A 26440-nucleotide genomic window follows, 5' to 3' on the forward strand; every position below is an offset into this window, starting at 1 on the left:
ACCTCCTGCAGTTAACGATCACATCCTTCTATTTAAACATTCATTCTTTTCATTCAAATACGTTTTATCCAAAACTATGTATTTCTCATCACTATGTAGAATTCACAATATTGTATTTACAACTGAGACAATGTTTTACCTGAGAGATGACTGTATGAAATTAAATATACAATTATTTGCATACAAATGATAACATATGAATACTTTTAATACATAGTATTAATTGCTGTCATCTCTTATCAGTGGAAGTAAGTCAGTTAGTATGTTCCTCTATGCATGATGCACTACCATAACTAGTGCTGCTTTCTTAAAATATTTATTTGAGTAAATGTACTTGTAATATTGCCTGAGATGTTTTACTAAATTGTATTAGTATAATTAACTAATAAAATAAAGACTCTGGACTCTACTATGTGTTTAAAGCCAAAATAAATTCACAATAAAAAAAATTTACAGGATACTATATATTTACAATATTATGTCATATGTAAGGAACATATTATTTATTAGCCTAATAAAATAAAGACTCTGGACTCTACTATGTGTTTAAAGCCAAAATAAATTCACAATAAAAAAAATTTACAGGATACTATATATTTACAATATTATGTCATATGTAAGGAACATATTATTTATTAGCCTATTTTGGCTTATGATAGCAAGGCATTTAAAACTTATAAAGCATTGCTGTAGGTTCGGTTTGCAATATGAAGTTGAGGATTCCTCACCAGGCAACACAGGTGTTGGATTCTGAGGTGAGGTCTTCACTCCATGGGGATGGATGGAGTATGGACGACTAGCCTTATTAAGAAATGTAATATGAAGAACTTCACCGACCTCTGCCCTGATGATTGGACCTAACAAAATATGCCCACATACACACACACACACACACACATATACATACATAGAGTGACTGCTTTACAGATGACAGACACACTATATGATAGTTAACTAATAGCAACAAAAGCATTTAGAACAGATAGAGAATCATATCTTTATACCTGGTATTTCCAGATGTTTCTCTGAAGACTGCCGCTGCTTTTTGGTCCTGAAGGTGGCATCAGTATACTCTCTATAAACCACTTTTTTATATTTGGAGCCAAGCCTGTTCTCACCATTCCCACAAATACACTGCCTGGACTAAGAAGCAGAGTATCCATTACATGTTCAGTAAAGACTGCAACAATAATAAAGCCATCAACAAAAAAGAATGGACTCAGAAAATCAATATGAAAAGAATGAAGTGAATGAAAACACCATGTCTATTTATTTATTAGGGAAAAAACTAATGGATTCTGACTTAATACAGAAGCAGAGCACATAGTATAGTAAAGTAAAGACAATTTTTTGTTGTTGTTGTTGGTTTGTTTATTTGTTTGTTTAGTAAGTCCTTTCAGGCAATTATTTTGAGATTGCAAACTGGTCAGATTGTCAAAAAATTGTAACTGTAGTGATTTTTCTTATTATTTTACGAAATGGGAAGCTATACCCACTCGTGGAAAAATCTGAGGATTTTCCAATCTCACTGGAAAATGTGTTAGTATTGGACATGTGACAGGTATGTGTTACTGTGGTGCTGAAGTTCTGGAACTCCCAGGTGCGACTTGGTGAGTAGTCCCACTCTAGCTCTTCTGCAGAGATGTAGTAGTGCGCTGTGGGAGCAGTGGGAGGAGCAGACGAGGTCTCTCCACAATTCTTCACTCTGCACTGCTGCCTCATCCCTCCCATATAATGGTCACTCACTTTGCAGCTCACTTCAAAAAGCCCTGTATTCACACACAACCAGACACACAAGTATATATAACATATGAGCCACTCACAGTTCAACAGTCCAGTGGGTTTAACTAATGCTCTTACACCCCTCAATGCAGAGCAGCTCAAAGTCTTAGTATTAGTCAGGCTCTAGTGGTTAAGTAGGTGAAGTACAACAACACTGGAATGATTTATTTATTCTTTGAACCGTCCTCCCATTCCTGCCCATGTATCTTGTAGTTGTAACTGTAATTATTTGTAATAGGTTTTCTCAGTCACATAATACACTTGTGCTGATGCCATTAAACAATAATTTTTATCATGTTCTACGTATTTTCCAGGTTATTTGTACTAGTACAAAATTGACTGTTGCTCCTTTAAGCCAAAACAGGACGGCTATATAACACCTATATCGAGTTTTATATATATATATATATATATATATATATATATATATATATATATATATATATATATATATATATATATAGCTATATAGACGGCTCTACAACACCTTAGCCAATGCCAGATGACTAATCACTACTCTCTTTACATTACTACTTCACTACTTTACTACTCTCCCTAATTTCTACTACTCTCACTACTTTTTACTACTTTCTTTCTTACTTATCTACAAGACTACCAGAATTTCCCTTTGGGGATTAATAAAATTTATCTTATCTTATCTTATCTTATATAATTGTAGCTCTGGCTAGCATTAGTATGCTGAGCAGTGGTGGTTTGTCCACAGGGGCAGGTGGGACACCGTTTATATCGGCTATTCAACAAATATTAATCTCCATATACTCCGTTTATTTTAAATTCCGTCAAAATAATTAATAATAATAGTGACCAACGATTTTAAAAATGTTGTTAATTGACAGATTTTCCTTTGATTTTCTCTAGTTTGTAGATTCCCCACTTAGCTTCCATAGAGTTATTATTACACTTAAGTGGTCAGAATGGAACTGTAACAAGCTCTAATGGTAATCCACAGGGGCAGGATCTTTCCTGCCCCGTGTTCATGCTGTGAACATTATGAGAGGAGGAGTGGACAGGACACTTAATGACAGGGTTGCCAGCTTAGGCTAGTTTAGAATAACTCTGACATCTTATTTTATAGTAAATAATCTAAAGTAAATCTAATAATTCCACAAAATGCGAACGTCCAGACAGTATGTCTGTGATGTACTGAACCATTTGTATTGTAAGACACACTGCAAATATTGGGAGAGTGAAAAGGGAATTATGGAGTGGTTAATGTCCATACGCCAGAAATACATGTGAAATATTTGTTTCCCCATGGAAAGCCTGAGAAAAAAGTCTCCTTTTTCCAATGTCCAAATTTTGGGGCTAGTTTCAGGTCTTTTATGTGGTTTTTGAGATGTAGTTGGGCTAGAAATGTTGCTGAAACCTGTCAACCCTGGTTAATGATATTACCTCGTACAAAGTTGAAGGTACATTTATAACCACTCAAAATGAGCTGCTAAACTTTATGCAAGATAACTGTATGTTGTCAACTCTCAACTGCCTATTATGGGGTTACTCTAAGAATTTACTAGATAGTAGCCTATAGTATAGTATAGTAAGTCAGAGAGACAGCCCCTGGACTTAATTTTGAAAGACTAACTATCAAGAGTAAAAAACTATCAGAAGTAAAAGATACAGTATATACCATTTTGTCCAGCCTTATAACTGATTGATCAATGTGCCACCTCTTTATATGAAATAATTTATAGTTGGATCAGGAAAGATTACATAAAATCTCCTGAGTGCACAGTGCTAAATTTTTCACTTTGTCTACTTAGAATATTTTGTTCTGCATAACAAAGCACATCAGTCATGCTGTTGGAAAATAATGCAAATGCATGTCACGTGAGATCCGTTTTTCTCTGCGTCTGAGAGTTAAATATAAATGTAAAAAAATATATAAACATGGAAATAGCTTCTTGTTATAATTAGTTAAGACAACAGACAACAGTTATATTTTTTTAACTTACGTATATTTGTTACCAGCTGCTTCTCGTGTACAATATAAGGAAAAGATGCTTGGTTGTGGTTCTGTATCATTGTCTTCTCACCATCCTCTGAGCTCCCTCAGATAACTTTGCGTATTGGAGTCCATGGGACTGGATGCTGTAATTTCTGTTATCCTTGATTTTCAGAAATGTGACCTGTAAAATATCCCCCACCTCAGCTCTTAGTACAGGACCTGAGGAAGAACAAAAATAAATAGTAGAGTAGAGGGCAAAACAAATATAAGTAAAACAGTACTTCATAAAATCTCTCTGTCTGAATGATACTACTGTGTTTGCATGATATGTTTGCATGATATATGGAAATATAACTACCGTATCTGTGACATATTTCATATGCTTTGGAATGTACATCAGTATCTCTGGTTATAATCCCCATAATAATCATAATAATAATAATAATAATAACTGTAATAATTGTAATAGTAATAATGTTTTCATTCACATGATTCTTTATTCCTATAACTCGTTAAACTTTATACCAAATACGCAATCAAAATAAAAAAAATTTTGAAAGGGGTGTGTACCTAGTATGCCTAGGTGTGCATCCTTGCTGATTTGTTTGGTAAAAGTGTGATCAGTGTAAGCTCTATATACCACATTTGCATATTCTCCACCAAGATGACCAAAACTCCTCCCAAAATACAGCTCTGAATGGCTAAGAAGAGTGAAAAAATAAAGTAGGTAGTGTATAGCATTCATCTTTGAATGATGCAAGAGGAAATTCTAGACAAAAACTATACATGGTGTCAACAGGTTCAAACACTTTGATGAGTCATTTTAAAATAGTCTGAATAGAGACTATCGCAGCTCCGTACCTCCCACTTTCAGTCAGTGAAACGTTAGTCAAACTGTTTATCCCTGATGGAGCGTAGTTCAATCGAACCAGCTCTGCTGCAGTGAAGAACTTCCTCATTGTCCCATTCAGAGGAGTGACAGAATCTGTCTCCCCAGCACACACTGAAACACTGAACAGTGCCTGCATACCATCTGCACACAAACAACATTACTCAGTGTTTCTGTGTGTCTGTGTCTTTGCATCTGTGTGTCTGTGTGTACAATTGTGGCAAAGGTTTGCATCCCCTTAGGACAACTCACAGGTTTATTATTACTATCAGATTTATTATTACTATCAATGATTTGTCACAGCTAATAAAACACAAGTAAAAAAAAAGGCCAAATATTTCCAATATACATAGTGATATTACCATTTGCATTTCCCTTTATAAATGTAATGTAACTAATCTCTAATAATTTATTTGCAAAGGTTTTGAATCTATCCAATTGCATTATTTAACCCCCCTCAATAGCCCAGTAGCCCTCGCATATTCTTCCTGACATGTCTGTTCTAACTCTGGCGGCTTGTTTGTCTAATCTTCTGACATGTTTTTATCATTTTTCAGCTTTGTCATTTTGTCACACTGCCTTCTTCAAATCAATGCTGAAGACCAAGAGAGTCAGAGGAAAACAGGATATACCTACACCTCATTTATAACTTGAAATTCTGTTTATTGAAGATAAATTCTGAGGAAATTTATGCAAAATTATGGGGTTGCAAAATTTTGTCCAATATATCTGGATCTTCACTTGCATGCTTCAAGATACACTATATGGCCAAAAGTATGTGGACACCTAATAAACACAACCAGATGTGCTTGTTTTGTTTCCAAAATCATGGGCATTAATGTGGAGCTGGTTCTCCCTTTGCTTCTATAGCAGCCTCCACTCTTCTGGAATGTCTTTCCAATAGATTTTGGAATGGGGCTATGGAGATTTGAGCCACAAGAGGATTAGTGAGGTTGGGCACTGATGTTGGACAAGAAGGCCTGGTGTGCAGTCGGGGTATCAGTTTAACCCAAAGGTGTTCAGTGGGGTTGAGGGCCTTGCTTTGGGCACATGGGCACTGTCACGCTGGAACAGTGAAAATTAAGATTTCCAGTGAAAGGAATTCTTAATACTACATTATATGCTTAAACTCTTTGTGGCAACAGTTAGGGGAAGTTCTACATATGGGTGTGATGGTCAGGTGTCCACAAACTTTTGACCATATAGTGTATATCAAGGTCACAGCAAGGTCAAATGTCTGGAATAGTTGTTCTTCAATAACTTCCTTCCTGTTTGTCATACAGAGATGTTATTTACACATGTTCGGGATCTCAACGCCCATTTTGGCTAGCTATGATTTTTTTACCATCAGTCCGTCCTTGTGTCCATGTGTGTGTCCATCTGTGCATCTGTCCAAGATGATCATTAGCACGATATTTCAAGAACATGTGGTTGAATGTTTGTAAGATTTATGTGGAATTATCATTGTAACCAGCAGATAAACTGAGTAGATTTTGGAATTGATCCAAACAGAGTCAAGGTCACAGCAAGGTCAAAAAAAATCCTTCAGTAGCTTCTTTCGTGTTAAAGTACATTTTAATGGTATTTCTGGCATACAAATAAGTAATAAGAAGGGCTATACTTGGCATCCCCATCGATGACCGCTGGCGTGAAGTTCTACTCTGTTGTGGTCATATTTTTGTATTATTGACAGCTCTCCGCCAGGTGGCAGCACTGACTCCGCTGTGTAAATTCGGATCTCAAAACGTCGCTGAAGAAGAAGTAATTCAACGAACAGGGAAGATGGTGGATTTCGAGAATCATTTAGGCTTGTTTTTGGCGCCTTGCAGAAATAATTCGCATTAACCCGCACGTCCCACTGCAGCTCTATTTGTTGCCGCGTCGCAATGTTTAAGAAAGCGAAAAGGTGCAATTTCAGACGCCGGAACGATTCTGACGACGAGGAAAAAGAAGAGGTCCAGGATGAGCCGAGTCAGGAGGTGCTGCAGCCGCAGCCATGCGGGCCCGGAGGGGACAGCTCACACACAGCCGCCGCAGAAACGCTTACCGCAAATACTGCTGTCAATAGTCATGGAAATGGAGTTCAGACGGGAGCCATGAAGCTTCCAAAAGACAAGAAAAAGAAGAAGGAAGGCCGAGAAGAACCTAAAGCTAGCTTACTCAGCTTCAACGACGAAGAAGGTATAATAAATAAAGTAGCAGGACTGAATTCTGAACAACTCCCTTAATATCCGTTAATTGCGCTACATAGGTTACAGAAATGAGTATTCCGTGTTCAGTATAAGTGCATTTCTATAAGGAGCCAGGAGCTATTTGGGATTCAGCCTGTGCACTACAAAGCTAAACAGCTAACTAACATTAGCGTCTGCATTACGCAGCTGCAGAATTATTGGCACCCATCGTGAATATACACAACACATGCAGTGAGAGGTCAATCTGGACTCAAAACATATAGGCTGTCCAAATTATTGTTCTTTTTTTTTCCTACAAAATGCCAGGTCCAAAATCATCTGTTTATGATCAATCTGGAGAGAATAATAGCAAGGAGACTGTAATGTGTAACATGGTTGAAGACAGTTGTAGATCTTGGACTACTCTTCCAGCACAGCATTTCAGGCTACTTTATATTCTTAGGTTTATGGTGTAAAAACATTGATTTTGTGTTCCTGTAGTAACTGTTGATTGACCAAACACAAGCATCTCATTGTCTTGAAGGATCCATGTACAGTCAGATTGTAACCTAATAATATCCTGGTAGTCAGTTAAATTAATAGACAATCCAGTCTTCACAAAGTCCCCTGATCCACCAGTTACAAAACAGTCCCAAAACATGAATGATCCACCCTTATGTTTTACGTTGAGTATTAATGGTTCATTTACATAAATGTAGTCCCCGTTTTTGACTGTACATGCTGATGGAGTGAAGGTAGGGGTGGACAGATCATAAATGTATTAGCTAGCCCACCGGGCAACTGAAATGGACCTGACATGTGCCCTGTTATGTGTTTTGGTTGCCCAGAAATCTAAATGACTGAAATGTAGTAGCTGACATAATATAATAGTATATGGTGAGTTAGTTAGATAGTAAAGTGTATTAATATAGACTAAGAGTAACACATGAGTTTGATTATCTTGTTCTAATGTTCTTATTCTCAGTTTCTAATGTAACACATCATGTTTGCACCCTCAGCAAATTCAGCAAGTCATTGGCCAAGGTTTCAGCTATGAGATGTGGTGTTCTGCCCTCATATCACATGTAAAAAAATATTATGTGAATCTGAGCAGTAGCTGGGGCTTTTACTTGTTGAAGCTGTGTTGGGTCATGATGGTAATGCGAGTGGTTTCTTCAACAGCCGGCAGTATGTGGCCCAGAGCTTCACCTGCAGCATAGCTGTTTTTAAGGCGAGGCCAGGTCTAACCAAATGTTAGGAAGGAAAAGAAAAATGTACCTTTACACATTGCTATGTCATGCTCAAGTATGGATGTGAGCAGTTCTGATGCAGAAAACATCTCTCCTTCAGAGTCATTTGGATCATTCCAGCATGCCCAAGTAGAGGGAAAGTGGTGGGACTCTGTTCATAGGTTTCCACCTCCACCGGTTCAACTATTTCTTCCTTTCTATACACATATATTGTTTCAACCATGTAGGTCTTTCTCCTTTTTCACTTCCATCAATTCCATTTCATAATTTCTCTGCTCTTCCATTTCCATCACTTCTGCTTTGTCTTCTCCTGCTTTCATGGGACCTTTAAAATTTTAGAACAACACAGTTCCAATTTCTCAGAGGCTTCTTGCATTGCTGTGAAGATATTAACTGAACCGTCTCAATTTTTTAATACTCATTATTTGCTGTATCTCCAGTTAATGCTTGTCTTTGCTAATCTCTGCTGAATAATTTTCTTAGATAAAAGCAGCACATTTAGTCTAGGGTCAGTTGTGTGACAATCTTAGAACTAAAAGTTCTGTGATGCTATACTGGACAGCTCACTTACTTCATCTTCACAGAGAGGTTCCATATACACTAGACTTTTTGGTCTCTATAGAAACAAAGTGTTGATATGAACCAAAGAAAAATTAAAAGAAGCAGCAAAGCTTTATAAAGTAGGTGGCATTTAGGCTTGTAAGCTGTTGATTGTATGCCATTGCAGTTAAGGAGAGAATGTCCAGTAAATGTCCCAAAACTAACAAACTCTATGGTAAAAATTTTCCACTGTCACAGTGGTTGTGGCCATGAATGCTGTGTTTAGTTTTTGCTCTTTATTTCCTTACTTGAACAGCCATCTGTCTCTTTTGGGTTGAAAGTTCGGTTTCCCATTGTGATGGATGAGAAGGATTTTACATGTCCACAACCTCACAGTTTGTAAAGGCATCAACAGAGTTGATATTTAAAAATATTCTTTGTTATTTATGGGTATCAATAGCTTTATCAATAGTTTACCATGCTTTGACAGAAAATTCCAGTTGTTTAAAATACATTTTTTGGTTCAGTGAAAACCTGCCATACATACAGTGTATACTTTTTTTTGTAGCACTGTTGTTTATTTTCTTGAAGGGTACCAATAATTCAGTTTACAGTAACTACCTTTGTAGTGGAGCTGAAGCCTCTCGAGTCTTGACCTGTAGTAAAATGCAGATATTTGGTTGTAGAATGTTAAAGTATTTGGAGATTTTGACTTAATATGGGTATTTCACCTGTTAGTTTTGTGTGTTAACCAAGAAGCTGGTAATTACCTTTACTGAATTAATCTGCAATTATTGTTAATTAGTTAAAACTGTTATTAGTAACAGCATTTCATCTATAAAACAAAACATTTTGTTTTCAAAATTCAAACTGTTTCTGAATAATAACTCATTTTTGGTTATAGTGACCTGTTTACCTTCTGATTCCAGAGGACACTGAAGTGTTCAGAGTGAAGAAGTCCAATCACAGTAAGAAGATTGTCAAACAGCTCAAGAAGGAGTACAGAGAGGAAAAGAGCAGCCATGTTGTGCAGGATCAGACACGCCTTGATGGTACGTAACATAAGGTTAAATTCTCAAATCAAGTCACCATTTTATACACATGGATCAGCCATAACGTTAAAACCGCAGACACATGAAGTGAATAACATTATCTTGTTCCAATGGCATCTGTCAATGGGTGGGATATATTAGGCAGCAAGTGAACAGTCAGTTCTTGAAGTTGATGTGTTGGAAGTAGGAAAAATGGGCAAGCATAAGAATCTGAGCGACTTTGACAAGGGCCAAATTGTGATGGCTAAACGACTGGGTCAGAGCATCTCCAAAAACGGCAGGTCTTGTGGGGTGTTTCCGGTATGTGGTTAGTACCTAGCAAAAGTGGTCCAAGGATGGACAACTGGTGAACTGGCGACAGGGTCACGGACACCCAAGGCTCACTGATGCATGTGGAGAACAAAGAAGGTGGCCTGCTCTGATGTACCACATTTTCTTTTACATCATGTGGACGTTCGGGTGCGTGAGCGTCGCTTACCTGAGGAAGAGATGGCACAGACCAAGTACACTGCTTCATGGCACCACCATGGCAGTGGCCTCTTTCAGCAGGGTAATGTGCTCTGCCAAACTGCAAAAATTGTTCAGGACTGGTTTGAGGAACATGACAAAGAGTTCAAGGTGTTGCCTTGGCCTCCAGATTCCCCAGATCTCAATCCAACCTAGCATCTGTGGAATGTGCTGAACAAACAAGTCTGATCCATGCAGGCCCCACCTCCCAACTTACAGGACTTAAAAGATCTGCTAATATCTTGGTGCCAGATACCGCAGCACGCCTTCAAAGGTCTTGTTGATTCCATGCCTTGATGGGTCAGAGCTGTTTTGGTGGCACAAGGGGGACCTAGAAAATATTAGGCAGAATCCATTCATCCATTTTCTTCTGCTTATCTGGGTCTGGGTCTTGGGGGCATCATTCTAAGCAGAGATGCCCAGACCTCCCTCTCTCTAGCCACCTCCTCCATGGGGATACCCAGAAACTGCCAGGCCAGACGAGAGATATAATTTCTTCAACTAGTCCTTGGTAGACCCCAGAGTCTTCTCCCCTTTGGACTTGCACGAAACATCTCCCTAAGGAGGTGTCCAGGAGGCATCCTAGACAGATGCCTGAACCACCTCAACTGGCTCCTTTCAACACAGAGGAGCAGCAACTCTACTTTGAAGCCCCCCTGAATGTCCGAGCTCCTCACCATATCTCTAAGGCTGAGCCCAGACACCCTGAGAAGGAAGCTTATTTCTGCCGCTTGTATCTGCAACCTCATTTTTTCAGTCACTACCCAGAGCTCGTCACCATATGTGAGGGTTGGGACGTATATTGACCAGTAAATTGATAGCTTCGCCTTTCAGCTCAACTCTTCACCACGACAGACTGGTACAATGTCTGCATGACTGGCCTGGCAGAGTCCAATGTGCACCGGAAACAAGTCTCACCTGAAGTTGTCGATGCGGACCAGACTCTCACTCCGGGTATACAGGGACCTAATGGCCCGTAATAACAGGTCTGGCACCCCATACTCCCGAATCACCCACCACAGGATCCCACAATGGACACAGTCATATGCCTTTTCCAAGTCCACAAAACACATGTAGACTGGTTGACAAACTCCCATGAGCTGTTCATGATCCTTTTGAGGGTAAAGAGCTGGTCCATTGTTCCACGGTCAGGATGGAATCTGCATTGCTCCTCCTGAGTCCGAGGTTTAACTAACATCCAGACCCTCCTTTCCAGTACCCTGGCATAAACATTCCCAGGGAGGCTGAGGAATGTGATCCCCCTAAAGTTGGAACACACCCTCCAGCCCCCCTTCTTAAAGGTAGGGACCACATTGAAGACCACATTGGGTTCCACTTCTGTCAGCCAAGAACAGGAATCTGAGGCTATCATGGGCACAGGCTCAAACCAACTGGACAGTCACCTGGTCTTATTCCAGTCTTCAGATGTCCTGTTTCGGTGAGTTTGTGCCCATGGGAGCCTTGGTTTCTTGTTCTTAGTTGACAGGTGTGGAACCTGATGTGGTCTTCTGCTGTTGTAGCCCAGCTCTTCAACAAGATGTTTTAGCCTGCAGACCCTGCGCACACATGATATTTTTTGTTTTTCGCACCATTCTGTGTAAACTCTCGCGTCTGTTGTGTGTGAACATCCTAGTAGATCAGCAGTTTCTGAAATCAAGCCCATCTGGCACCAACAACCATGCCATGGTTAAAGTCACAGAGATCACATGTTTTTTCTTCATTCTGATGTTTGCTAGGAACATATTGAACATGTTAACTGGTTTGTACAAAATGTCAGTTTTTCCTTATGCCTAATCTCTTCTAAGCATTTGTTCAGGCGACACTCTGATGGATTTGATCTAAAATTGATCAAAAGGTTTTACTTGTGGACTTGTAGAGTCCATGCCAGCTTGAGTGCACACTGTCCTTAAAGCAGAAAGGGGATATACCACATACTAAGAAACTTCTACTATTAAATTCTTGTAAATATTTCAAAGATTCTTCATATCACTCAAGTTGTTGTCAATTATATGATTTGTAATGAAAATTGTTGTATTAAATTAGAAAAGGATGCAAAATAGAAGCATTTTCACTAGTGGTCACAGACTTGGACCTGTGTGTGAGATATGATAACTGCACTATGAAACTGTGGTCAGTGTGTGTGTGTGTGTGTGTGTGTATATATATATATATATATATATATATATATATATATATATATATATATATATATATATATATATATATATATATATATATATACACATATACATATACACAGCTGGGCTTTGTTATTTAAAAGGTGTTCAGTGTCTGTCTGGAGCGGTTGTTAAAGAGGAGGCAGTGGACAGCAGAGGCAGCAGTGAACAAGGCGAAGGTGAGATGGAGGTGGACAGTAATGATGAACAGGATGAAGAGAGTGAAACCAGGCGGGGAGGAAACTTCTCTCAGACTCTGTCTGCCCTCAGCTCCCTCAGACCAGGTTTGTTTTGTGTGTGTTTTTTTTTTTTTTCCTTTCGTTGAATAATAAGCTTTATGCTTCATGCTGTATTCAGGAAGTGGGTGTATAGACATTTGGCAGTTAAATTCTTTCTGCAGGTGAGATTCCAGATGCAGCCTTCATTCACGCGGCCCGTAAACGGCGGCAGATGGCACGGGAGCTTGGAGGCGATGCTCCACTTGTGGAGACGGATGCGTCAAGTAAACGGCTGGCCCGTGAGGACGAGCAAGGTGGAAGTGATGATGAAGATGAGAAGAGGATCGTGTTCAGTGGTGTCAAGCAGAAGAGCCAGCGTCAGAAAATAGCAGAGGAAATCGGTAAATGTGCTGTATTGTTGTGTACAAATGTTTGCTGGTGTAATAGGTCTGTGATTAAATCTCTGATAGGTTCTATAATGGGTTTTCTGAGGCTAGTGAGTCTAATAATCTCATGCATTGGTGTGCATGTGTGGCCTTTGAATCAGACTTCGAATCTTGAATCTATTCTGATTTGGTGTACTGAGTTCATTTCAAAAAGATAGAACGTTGTTTGTTTGAAGATGTTAAATAAGTGATTGGTCAGTTGTAAATGTGAAGTATTGAGAGTAACGATGTGTGCGTGATGCTGAAGGTATTGAGTGCAGTGATGACGAGGCCTTGAATACTGAAGGTCATGATGAGGAAGTCAGTCGCTGGGAGCAGGAGCAGATCCGAAAAGGCATTAGCATCCCTCAGGTGAGCTCCCTAAATTTTTTTTTCCATCCAACTGCTTTCTCTTTCCTCAAATGTTGATGACACATGCTTGTTTTATTCTGAGCACAAGCTGCAAGGCTAGTAAACATAAGTGATAACGAAAGTCATCACACAGTGACTAAAAAAATACCTACATTTCTACATAAACTTTCATGTGTAAACGTTCAATGTGTTGCAAGTAGCAGTCCACAAAGCTGCACAATTAACTGTATTTTAATTGGGGATACAATTAATGGATTCTTTTAATTAGGCTTATTTAATGGTAATACTGGAGGGCTAAAATTTAGATCATGATTTTGTTTGCATTAAATCCCAAGCTTCCTATTCATATTCTGTAATTGTTTATTTGGTTTCATAATGTTTGTGTGTCCATTTATTTTTAGTCTAATTATATGTAGTCTATTCCTAAGCCCTATGTACACTTTCCTAAGCCCTATTCCTAGAAGCCAGCTTGACGACTTTAATTAGTAAAATTAGATGTAAGTTAATTTACTGAACCTGTTAACTCCCACTTGCTGCTTGTTAGGTCCAAACCAGTCAGCCAGAGGATGCGAACATGTATTACCAAACTGGCTATGAAAACCAGCAGTACGCGGCCTCATATAGCATGCCATACGGATACACAGCGCTCGGGCCAGAAAGTGTAAAACCTATGAAAGCGGAGAACACCGTGCCCTACCCAGTCCCCAGCAGCAGCCTTACTCCTATCACTACAGCTCTGGTAAAGAAACGGCTCATGGACAGGTAGGCTCAGAGCGACTCGCTCTTTCCCACTTCCCCTGTCTACTTTAATCTGACACCCACGCAGAGTAAAACACAGCTATGTTCAATACATATAACTGCTCTGTGTTGGAATGCAACTACAACCCAGTAAGAGAGTGACATGTCAACACCACACAGTGACTTGCTGGACTTCACTCAAAGCGGTAAATGATTCTCTGGAACTGTCATCTTTTCACCTGTGGGTTTTCCTCCCTACGTGCATATTCATTCTTAGAGGCTGGAATAGCGAGAGAGTCTACAGAATGCAATAATGTTAGGGAAAGCACATTTTCAGACGTGTCAACGTGAAATTCCTAGCAGGCAGAGAGGGGGAAAAAAACAAGACTCCATGGTAATGACAAACAAATGAGAAAACACACATTAGTTGAACTGAGATATAACTATAATCTACAGAAATGTTTGGATTTATAGGTAAGCATCGGATAAGCTTATTTAATGCAGTTGTTAAAAAATTACACAAGTACATGTCCAGTCTGCAGTCCGATTCCTGTCAGACGTTGCACATAAACTGTATACTTCAGTAAAAGATATTTATTGACATCTGTATACAGAAGTTTATGAACTGCTTTTATTATTTACATTACAAAAAAGCTTTAAACAAATTAAACAACTTATTTACCTATGCAGGAGCATAAAATGCTTAATATAAATTAAACATACGTATACAATAGACTGCATACTGAAAGAAAAAAAATTAAATGCCACGATGTACAACGTAGTCCAACTGTGGAACGTTTTTATTTTTTGTTGTTGATACTGAAGTATCAAAATCTGGTGATTACAGGCATGTGATATTTATTTATTTATTTATTTATTTATTTATTTTTATTTATTTTTTTTAAATTAAAGGTACGTTACGTAAGAGTAGTCTTCCCCCCCCAAGATTTCCCCAACCGTCTCTAACGGTTAGGTGGGTTTTACATTTGAATGATTCTTTTTTTTCTTAATTAGCCTACTCCCCCATTCTTGCCCATGTTCATTAAGCTCCACCTCCAGGATTTTGGGTGACCCATAGAGTGTCTGTAAAATGACTGACAGGAGGCACATCATTACTTACTCCATTGTTTGTCATGTTCTACATAGCTTCCAGGTTCCATATAGCTTCTATTTGCACAAGTAAGGAAAATCTCTAAGGGGAAGCTTTATTAAGCTATTTATTATTTGCCAGATATGTGCCAAGCAAAAATAAGAAAGCAGTGAAGCAAAAATAAGAAAGCAATGAAGCAAAAAGCTGGTGTAACCTCTATTTAATAATTATACGACCAACAAGACCACAAGCTGGTCCTTATGTTTTGTATTCATAGATGTTCATAGATATTGTACCTGGATGTGAGGTATTTTGCATATACTGTTTTCATGTGCCCATGAAATTTAAGGATAGGAATTTAAGTTTGCAGTGTGTCAAAGCTACAAGAACAGAGTCGGACAAACTTGATGTAAACCTGTGGAAGTGTGTGAGTAGAAGTCACAGGCTCAGGTGTATCACACTGCTCTGAGCTGTGGACTCTGATGCATGTCTCCTGTATGCCAGGCTGAGCTCCATGCGTCAGGGCCGTGATGCCAGTGCCCGGCGCTATGAGCAGATCCAGGAGGAGCTGCAGGCTTCCGACAATAGCATCCTGCAGCTGGAGGACTCCTCTCAGCATGCCGCTGAGAAATATAAATTCTTGCAAGAAATGCGAGGGTATGTTCGAGACTTGCTTGAGTGTTTCAGTGAAAAGGTAAGAAAAACCTTAGAGACTGTTCTTTTTCCCCCACCATGTAAGCTTGACTGCTGATGTTATTTTACATTTTCTTGTAAATAAATTTTATCCTTTCTATTATGTAGTATTGTTGGGACTAACCATAAATATCACAATTTGATTAATTGCATGGAATAAAGTTGTCATAGCATTTATTTGCCATATACGTTTATGCATATATACACACACATTTATAATTTTTTTTATAATTTATGTATTTCATATTACACAAAAATCTCACACAGAACAATTCATCTTATAATTATTTACTTTTTACTTGTTCAAGTGTGAGCCTTTTAAGCCCCCTCTCAATTGTTTAATTAATTATTAGAAATTTCAATACATAAATTAAATTAGCATTGATATTTGGCTAGCCTTTGAATTTGTCAGCTACTGCACTTGTTTTATTTTTGTGTAATGATAATCTGAAGTTCGTTTTTCCACAGCAGATCAGACTGAGAGTGGGGCACCAAATATCGCACTTCCTTCAGCTGTGCTCCTCATAGCACCTTGTTAACAGCATGTGTTTAATTTCAGCTCGAAAGAGGACACATGAGGACTTGTTATGGTGCCTCAGTGCCTTTGCTGCGGCACAAAAATCAGTAGCTATAAATGTTTGAGTAGAAGCGATTGAATTTATTACTAGTAGACCTGCTAGCATGCAGCAGAGGTAAAAGTTCAGATGATGAATGAAGTGTGTTATAGCATGTTGTTAAAATGCCTGTATTTGCTAAAAGTTGAGAAGTAGACTAGCCATTTGACTCTCCTGTGCCCCAGCAGAATGCACCAAGCCCCAGAGCCACTCATTCTTTCTCTCTCTCTCTCTCTCGCTCTCCAACTCCTCAACTGGGAGCAGCCGTCACATAACCTATCGTATCTTTCAGGTGCCTGCTGTTCTGGAGCTGGAGGCTGCAATGCACCAGTTACTAAGGCAACGGGCGGTGCGGCGAGTCCAGAGAAGACAGGATGATATTAAAGATGAATCAGCGGAGTTTTCGAGCCTTTCAAGTCAGTCCATCTTGAAGGTTTTTATTATTTATTTGAATGGCCTCATTATTTTCCTTTTCCTCCTGAACGATAGCAGCCACATTTAGCCAGACTGCTAGTCCCAGCCCTGTTTGTCAGGACTCACTGTGCTGCTGATGTCAGAATCATGGCACAGCTAAACACAAGCTTTATTTTAGTGGACTTGTTTTACACTGACCAATTCCTGTTCAGTAGCGGGCACACTGTGTGCCACTTACGTTGTGCGTTTTTGTGTGTGTATGAAAGAGCTTATGACCACTCGGTTCTGAAATGACAATGTGTTCAGTTCTCGTGAGAAATTACTGAACCAGTGTGAAACTGTCACATCAGAAACATTGCTAAGGTGCAACGTAAGTAAGTATGAGTCAGTCAGTTGGGCGAGGTTATGTAATACAGATTACATAAGAGCCTGAACATACATTTTTAAGCTAATTCATGGTAACCTTCTTAAACACCCTATCATATTTACTTTAATAACTTTTATGATTAATATTGAATTTCATAATTTGGCACATAATATTCATAAATTTTGAATGTTCATGTAGGTAGAAAATGTAAATTCTTGTAAATTTGGAGAACATATCTGGAATGGGAGATTGATATGTCCCCTGTCTATTGCAGATAAGGCTGTTATGGCCCCAAATCTGGACCCTTTTGGCAGAGACCGTGCAGCCTATCAGGAGCTCAGCAGGCAGAGGAGGGTAGCAGAGCGTGAGGCCAGGAGGTCCGCTACATGATTTAGACTTTTTTTTTTTTAATATATATATATATTTTTATACATTAATAATTTATTTTTAAAGCACTGCTTTTGTGCACTGTTTGGAATTTAATGTTGTGGATCATCCATCATTAGGGAATATAAGTAATAGGGCTGTGTTTGTGTGTATTTGGCAGAGCTCGCCGCAGACAGGCTCGAGAACAGAGTGGGGTGAGGGCCGAACACAAGGAGGGACTGTCCAGCGATGACGAGGAGACCTCCACTGACGCAACAAGCTTTGACCTAGAGAGAGGTAATCGTCTTAAATCGCCTTAATCGTTCTTAGTGAATCTGGGTGCTTTTTCTTAATTTGGATGTTTTGCAGTCAATACCTCATTTTCTGTACATAATTGAGAAATAAAATCATCAACTCTGAATTATGTCTGTAACATAGACAATGAATTTTGGCTAAAAATGTTTGGATTGTTTTTGTAAGATACACCCATTAAATTATATTGGTTTTATATTCTGTTAAATGTCGATGTCTGAAAAGCATTTAAATTTCCTGAGACCTCTGTTCATATTTTTCACAGATTTGCATCTTTTCACTTTTATCTCTTCTCCTCTAGATCGTATTTTAAAAGAATCAAAGAAGGTGTTTGAGGATGTCATCGATGATTTTCATTCCTTAGACTGCATCAAGTCCCGGTTTGAGGTGTGGAAGAACCTTTACTTCACATGCTACAGAGACGCTTACATAGGCTTGTGCCTGCCTAAACTTTTCAACCCCCTGATCCGGCTGCAGCTAATCCCATGGTCACCTCTGGAGGTACACATCTCGCCTTTCTTACCCAAACCCTGCTACTGATATAACTTATGGTATGCAATGCGAAAAAAAATTCGTTTCAATAATGGTCGAACTTAAACTATATACATTGAATGTGTTTCTGTGATTTAAAACATAAAAAAATACTAATAATAGTAATAAAACAAGGCAGAACCACAGTTTTAAGTTTTTATTCCATCTTCTGTGTGCCAAACACTGTCAGTGCAGTGAAAGTGTAAGTGATTTGGATTTGAGTAGTTGATGACATTGTGTCTTCTGTGTGTAGGAGGACTGCCCAAACTTTGAGTACATGCTATGGTTTGAGACTCTGCTGTTCTATGGCTATGAGGAGCAGAGCACTGAGCACCAGGAGGACATTGATAGCGGTCTCCTGCCTGCTATCGTTGAGAGAGTGATACTCCCCAAACTCGCAGGTCAGTCCAGTTCCTTCTTGGTCTGAGTGATTCTCCATCTACAGCCTTAGTCTCTCCTTTAAAACTGCACTGATCTGCTTATAAGTTAATACAGTTGTTTTTGTGTTTTGTGGAATTCTTTTCAGTAATTGTAGGTGTTTTAAAAATCTATCATCATCTTCATCATTATTATAATGAATTATAATGAGGCAATTATATTCATAATAAACGAGTAAACATCAAGAAGTGAGTGGGAGATCTATCTTGGTGTAATTTTCCATTGTGTCTCCTGTACTGGTTGGTGTTCTCAGTGCTAGCGGAGCAGGTGTGGGATCCATTGTCCCACAGTGAGACGTGCAGGCTGGTGGCCTTCATGCGGCGCCTAATAAAGGGCTACCCTACCATTTTACATGGAGAAAACCGCAACACACAGGTTAGAAAACTGAGTATTTCTCTGTTTTATCTAGAACACGGTCAACAACACAGAGGGATACATGTTTATCAGTAGTAACAGAACATATCGAACCAGAATCAGGATCCCTTTTTGGTGGAAACATTGACAAAATTGAGCAAAATACAGCACAGTGCAGTGCAAGACTGTCATAACTCTAATGTGATGTAGTATATCATATAGTACAATCAGGAAAAGGTAAGGACTATGGCTATACAGAATCAGACCCTCTGTTGGGATTCACTTGATGCAGACAACTATGGAAAATTCCGTTAGCTATCACTTTTTAGCCTAGCGTTTACGTACCTAGTGAGATAGCTAATGTATGAATGATTGATACACCACTAATAGTTATTAAATATAAACTTAAAAACATGTATCTAAGTTTTTAAAGAAATGAAAATAAAAAACAGTAAGCAAACTCATGAACTGGAGTAGCTTCATGTTCTAATTTTATTTTCCTATAAGGGTGTAAACCCAATGGTTAATGATTTTTTTGCATTCCTGCTTTTCTAAGCTGAAGCTGAATTTTGTCCTATGTTTGTAGGAGCTGCTGAGGACAATTGTTGTACGTACACGACGGACACTAGATGAGGACATCTTCATGCCACTGTTTCCAAAAAAGTATGTTATAGACAGCTATTATATTCAAAGAGATTTTTTTGGAGATCTTCTACATTAAATCCCTTGGCTGATCTATTTACAATTTTTCCCTTTAGTGTCATGGAAAACAAGAACTCAAGTCCTTATCTCTTTTTCCAAAGGCAGTTCTGGTCCTGTGTGAAGGTAGTGTGAATATACACCTGTCTGTCTGCTATTTTTAAATCATCAGTAATATTGTAACTAGGTTGTACTATAAGAATGCATATATAATAGATACTCACAAGCACTTTATTAGGAACACTGCACTAATACTGGGTAGGGCCTCCCTTTGCTCTCAAAACAGCCTCAGTTCTTCATGGCATGGGATTCCACAAGATGTTGGAAACATTCCTTTGAGATTCTGGTCCATGTTGACATGATTGCATCACACAATTCCTACAGATTTTTCAGGTGCACTTTCATCCTGTGAATCTCCTTTTCTACCACATCCCAAAGGTGTTCTGTTGGATTCAGGTCTGGTGACTGGGAAGGCCACCGCACACTGGCCCAAAGTGTACCAAGAAAACATTCCCCACACCATTACACCACCTCCACCAGACTGGACTGTTGACACAAGACAGGTTGGGTCCATTCATGCTATTGGCGCCAAATTCTGACCCTACCATCTGTGTGCCTCAGCAGAAATTGAGATTCATCAGACCAGGCTATGTTTTTACAGTCTTCAACTGTCCAGTTTTGGTGAGCCTGTGCCCACTGCAGCCTCAGTTGTTCATGGCAATGAAAGCTGGCAGAAAGTGGAACCTGACGTGGTAGCCCATCCGCCTCAAGGTTCAAGGTTGTGCATTCTGAGATGCTTTTCTGCTCACCACAATTGTACAGAGTGGTTATCTGAGTTACTGTAGCCTTTCTGTCAGCTCAAAACCAGTCTGGCCACTCTCTGTTGACCTTTCTCATCAACAAGGCGTTTCCAGCCGCAGAAGTGCCGCTCACTGGATGTTTTTCCGTTACTGCACCATTCTAGAGACTATTGTGCATGAAATCCCAGGATATCAGCAGTTATAGAAATACTCAAACCAGCCCGTCTGGCACCAACAATCATGCCACGGTCAAAATCACTAAGATCACATTTTTCCCCATTCTGATGGTTGATATGAACTCTAACTGAAGCTGCTGGCTCATTTATGCATTGCACTGCTGCCACAGGATTGGCTGATTAGATAATTGCATAAATGAGTAGGTGTACAGGTGTTCCTAATAAATTGCTCAGTGAGTGTACATGGTACTATGTAATATCTCTTGTCAGTAGATAAGGTGATTGCTCTGTTTTGCCCCTAGTGGAATAATTAAGACTAGCTCTTCTCCTTGAAATCTTTAATTTAATTAGAGTCCACAGGGTGATTTTGTGGGATGGCTGTATTTTAGACCCTCCTGTCATAGTCGATTTGAGTAAGGTAGAATTTGTGATGAACCCACAAAGTAATAAGTGCTTTACCACATCTATCAAAGAATAGTAACTGAAGTAGATAGTTAAATGTAACACTATTTATTTTTAAATAATGTCTGTCTTTCTCCAATTATAATTAATGGAAATCTCTCTTTTTCTCTTTGTAGCTCCTGGGGAACATCCTGCAGTGGGATGGCATCCTCTCTCAGAACAGTCTGAAGGAGCTTGCTGTTGACAGCACACTGAATCGCTACATTCTCTCAGCACTACAGTCAACAGATGTCGGGGAGGACAGCGTGGAGAAATGCAGGAAGGTATGAACCATGCAGTGTGCACTTGAACACGTTCAATTAACTGCAGTTTACTGTGTTAAAGGTTATTAGCTTTCATAAGTACAATTTGTGAAATTCTCTTTTCTCACTGCTACGTCAAGGTGGTGGAGTGTTTTCCTGTGCAGTGGTTCAGCAGTCTGAAAGGTCAGCAGACTCTGCCACAGCTGGAGAACTTATGCCGCTACATGAAGCACATGGCCAGTTCACTGTATCGTAGCAGCCTGACAGCTTCTGATGTGGACAAGAGGATAGCAAGGTGATGTTTTTGTCAGACCTTACACCTGTATAGAAACTGAGTTGCTAGAGCAAAAAAAACAAACATATAGCGCAAGTGATTAAGAGGCACTGTATTAAATGGACGTGGAACACATTAGAAAGAAATCCATTAAGGGATGTTTACAATAGGTTTTCGTATAGCAAAAAAGTGCTGCCTAGAGAGCTTTTTGTGCTGATATAGGGGAAAATAGCCTGTTAACACAATATGCACACTGTAACCATAACAACGCTTACCTTACACAGACCTGCCATTTTGCGTAGGAGCTCCGCATGTTAACATTGGAGCATAGGTGAACCCTCCTATATTAACTGGAGTCTCTGGAGTCTCTGGAGTCCCCACCCCCTTTTTTCCAATCTCACATAAGTAATGTTTTGGCCAATGCTCTCATGTTGACTCTGTTATCCCACTTGAAATATGCAGAACCTTTGCTTTCTGTCAGGGTAGTGGAGAATGTTGAGTTCATTAATGTGAAATAAAATCTGTCCATTTATGTTTGGCTCATAGGCCAAGTTTGATTAATAATGTAGTGCCGTGGTTCCCAAACTGAGTTACATTCTACCCCACTCTAAAATAACATTCAAACCGATTTCTCACAGACAAAATATAACTTGTGCCCCCTTTAGTGTACAAACAGCAAAATGGTAGTACCGTAAAAGGTCAAATACATGACATCCAATCGAATTACCTCATCTTTTGTGGTCAAAAATGCATCTGCTCAAGCGTCATGCGTAAGTGCGCATCTTACCGCATGTCATTTCTCGCCAGCACACGATTAGAATAGATAAGTGGCTACAAAGAACTTGGCCTACAGCCACAGAGAGAAGGTCTACTCCCACCATCTCAGCTGATCCACAATCCCCTGACAGCAGTACCCCAGGTCCCTCTAACAGCGCATCAGTAGCAAGTGTGAGCGCACTCATTGCTACTAGCCCGGTTCACACTGATAATGACAGCGATGCATCCGAAACACCACCTCACTTTCCCCAGCAAACGATCAGAAGCGTAAATATGATGAGAAATATATTTCTATGGGCTTTACATACATTGGCAATGAAGAAAATCCCCAGCCACAATGTGTTATGAGAGAGTACTTTTGCACATGTAACTGCATGAAACCAGCATTTTTGGGCAGGGGTTTAGAAAAAAAGCATTCTACTTTGAAAAATAAACCTGCAGAGCTTTTTGAAAGACAACTAAGACAACTCGAGTAGTAAGGGCCTTATAACAGCATCAGAAAACCTTAATAGGAAGGGTCTGGAAGCATTCTTCATGGTGAGTTACAGAGTGGCTAAGATGGGCAAACCTCATACTATAGTGGAGAACTTAATTGTTGCTGCTGCGGCTGATATAGCTGGTGTAATGCTTGGGGAAAGTGCCAAAAAAAAAAAAAACACACAATACAGAGGATGCCATCATCAGACAGCACTGTTTCGCATCGCATCACTGATATGGCAGAAGATGTTTTAAAACAACTATTGTCATTAAAAGCCAGAGAAATCTACATTTTACAGATTGATGAATAAACTGATGGAGTTGGCTTAGCTCAACTGCTGGTATATGTCCAGTACATTCATGAAGGTTCAGTTATGGAAGATGTATTCGTCTGCAGACCGCTGGAAGGAAGGGAAACTGGGGAGGAGATTTTTAAAGCCTTAGATAGCTTTGTAACGTCACATGGACTTTTGGGGGCAGAATGTGTGGGTATCTGTACCGATGGAGCAAAAGCCATGACAGGGAATCATAGTTGAGTGGTAACATACGTGCAAGCAGTTGTGCCCTGTGTGGCTTGGGTACAATGCAGCATCCACAGAGAGGTGCTGGCCACCAAGGGAATGCCTGACCGTCCGAAGGAAGTTTTAGACAATGCTGTGAGAATTGTAAACTTTGTTAAAGCAAGGCCCTTGATTTCTTGTTTGTTTTCTACATGATGCAGTGAAATAGGCAGCAACCACGTCACACTGTTACTCCATACTGATGTGCAATGGGTTATCCAGGGGAAAGGTAGTGAAGCAACTGTTTGAATTGAGGGACGAACTTAAAGCTTTTTTTTTTTTTTTTTTTTTTTTTTTTTTTATTAACTAACCATCCTTTTGAATAGTGTCACTTCTTGTACGATGAAGAGTGGCTCACAATACTGGCCTATCTGGGTGAATGAGCTGAACCTCGGATTACAAGGAATTTCCACAACATTGTTCAACGTGCAGGACAAAATTGAGGCCATGATTAGAAAGTTGACTCTCTGGTCTAACTGCATTAGCAACAAAAACACAGTGGCCTTTTCGTCATTGCATGATTTATTTGTTAGCAAACGAGCTCAGCCTTACTGACAGTCAAGTGTGGCATAATGAAACACCCCACAGCACACTTGCCAGTTTCTGAGTGAGAGTGTCTCGCTGAAATCTCTACAAGTGGCTCTTTGAAAATTGCCTTCAGACAAAAGTCACTGCCAGGTTTCTGGATAGCCTTGCCTGCAGAGTATCCTACCTTGGCAAATCACACTGTAAAGACATTACTGCCCTACTCGACAACATACCTTTATGAAAGTGGGTTCTTAGCACTTACTAGCATGAAGACCAAATATAGACACAGACTGTGCATAGAGAACAATTTAAGATTCAAACTCTCTCTGATACAACCAAACATTGTAGAGTTACGAAAGTCATATCAAGCACACTCATCTCATTAATCTGTGAATAATTTATTTAAAATATATATGATTGAAGAAGATGCAGCAGCTTTTATTTGTCACATATACATATACACGCTAGGAAGCTGGCGTCAGAGCGCAGGGTCAGCCGTGATACGGCGCCCCTGGAGCAGAGAGGGTTAAGGGCCTTGCGCAAGGGCCCAACAGTGGCCGCTTGGCAGTGCAGGGGCTTGAACCCCTGACCTTCTGATCAGTAACCCAGAGCCTTTGTGCCAAAAGGCTCAAGGCTGTAAAAGGGAGTTATTTTACAAAGCTAAATGTGTTACATGTGCACGGTTTCAAAATACTTTGTGTGACTGTTGTCCAAGTGTGAGAGAAGGGGTACGCAGAAGGGTGTTAAATGCCTGGGGGGGTTACGCCACAGTAAAAAGATTGGGAGCCACTGATGTAATGGTACTGAGCCTTAGAATGCCAGTCAATGCAGTCACATTTATTTTTGTATTTCTATGTTTGATTAAAAGACAATACAAATCCAGTGTTTCTTGAAACTTTGTGATCTTGTTTAATATTTCTAAAGGGTTTTTGACTAACAGCTAACATTTAGTATAAAAAAATTTAGTATAAAAAGATGAGAAAACATTTTTTTTTTTTTTTTCCTTGTAACTGGTGGCTTTTAGCTATCTGGGTAAATCTTAATTTGATTGTTTTTCTTTGGTAGGCGTAACCTGTCTGGCACCAGAAACAAATTAACGTAGACTCACTTATTCATGTAAAGAAAAGTTTCTTTGGACCGCCACAGTTACAAGTTTGAGCAGCAACACTGGAAAATGTCATGTGGAAGTATATCACAGTCTCTACAAGGGACATTAAACAAGTGATTACTACATAGGACTATATAGGACTATGTCAAAAATTTACTGTGAATTTACTGTTTTCTGTTTGCTACACAGGGAACACATTAAGGAGGTGGTGAAGCTTCTGGGTCGACTCAATGCTTTGGATCATGTGATCGCTGTCGCCTCAGAGCATGGAATTAAAGACATTAAGACCTTGCTGGAGAGTAAATGAGAGAGAACTACCTTGAGGAGCCCTGGTTCAAAATGACTCTTGACTGGCCCTCAGGGTGCACTGTGTATAAATTGTGGATACTGTACATGTCTATGCTTCTAGAATTTCTTTTTTGTTCTGTTTTCAACCTTCTGAGGTGGTATGCAGCTCTGGTGTTCAGGTCGAAATACATTAGAATTTACATGAGAACGAATGAATTTACAGTGTTTGGAGGTGGGCTTTAATCTGCAGTGGACTGTTTAAACTCATAACTCACCTATTTGTGGGCTTTTCATCCATTTAAATGGAAAAGACCCAGATTTAGTTTTATTCCAGTGAATCATCAACTTTTTAAAGCTGTCAGTGACATGTTATACCCATCTGCTGCAGTATGACCGGATGCAGCTTGGCTGTAGATTAGCACTTGCTCCTTTTGCTTGCATGACACACACACCTTAGTCATTCACCCCAGTTTAAAATGACAAATATTTTGTGCATTTTTTAAATCATATTTTGATTCAGAGTGTTTTATTAACCTGAATAAAAATCAGTTTCTGTTGAAAGCAATGTCATTTGGAATTTATTTTAATGTCATTGTATTTTTGCATGTGTATACAACAACAGGTACTAAGTCTACAATTTGTCAGCATTCCTCAGTGAAAAGGATCAGCCATACCACTGCTGACCAGATGATGTTTGAACAGTGGGCCATTCCTAGTATTGCAATGACACTGACATGGCAGTTGTGTGTTCGTGTGTGTGGTAGTGGTAGAAGTGTAAAAGTG

General features: G+C 39.4%; 1 protein-coding gene across 1 annotated transcript; it reads left to right on the forward strand.

Annotated features, from left to right (window-relative positions):
• The first annotated feature begins 6383 nt into the window (after nt 1-6383).
• On the forward strand, nt 6384-26218 carry paxbp1 (PAX3 and PAX7 binding protein 1). The gene is made up of 18 exons (XM_026941818.3): nt 6384-6818; nt 9528-9650; nt 12439-12618; nt 12735-12953; nt 13246-13349; nt 13894-14111; nt 15682-15871; nt 16777-16900; nt 17540-17642; nt 17813-17928; nt 18245-18444; nt 18728-18875; nt 19166-19287; nt 19853-19929; nt 20025-20091; nt 21520-21666; nt 21786-21940; nt 25559-26218. The coding sequence occupies exons 1-18, from the start codon at nt 6524-6526 to the stop codon at nt 25674-25676; spliced, it is 2706 nt and encodes a 901-aa protein (XP_026797619.3). The 5' UTR covers nt 6384-6523; the 3' UTR covers nt 25677-26218.
• Nucleotides 26219-26440: the final 222 nt, after the last annotated feature.

Source organism: Pangasianodon hypophthalmus, chromosome 17, assembly GCF_027358585.1.
Source record: "Pangasianodon hypophthalmus isolate fPanHyp1 chromosome 17, fPanHyp1.pri, whole genome shotgun sequence".
Lineage (NCBI taxonomy): Eukaryota > Metazoa > Chordata > Actinopteri > Siluriformes > Pangasiidae > Pangasianodon > Pangasianodon hypophthalmus.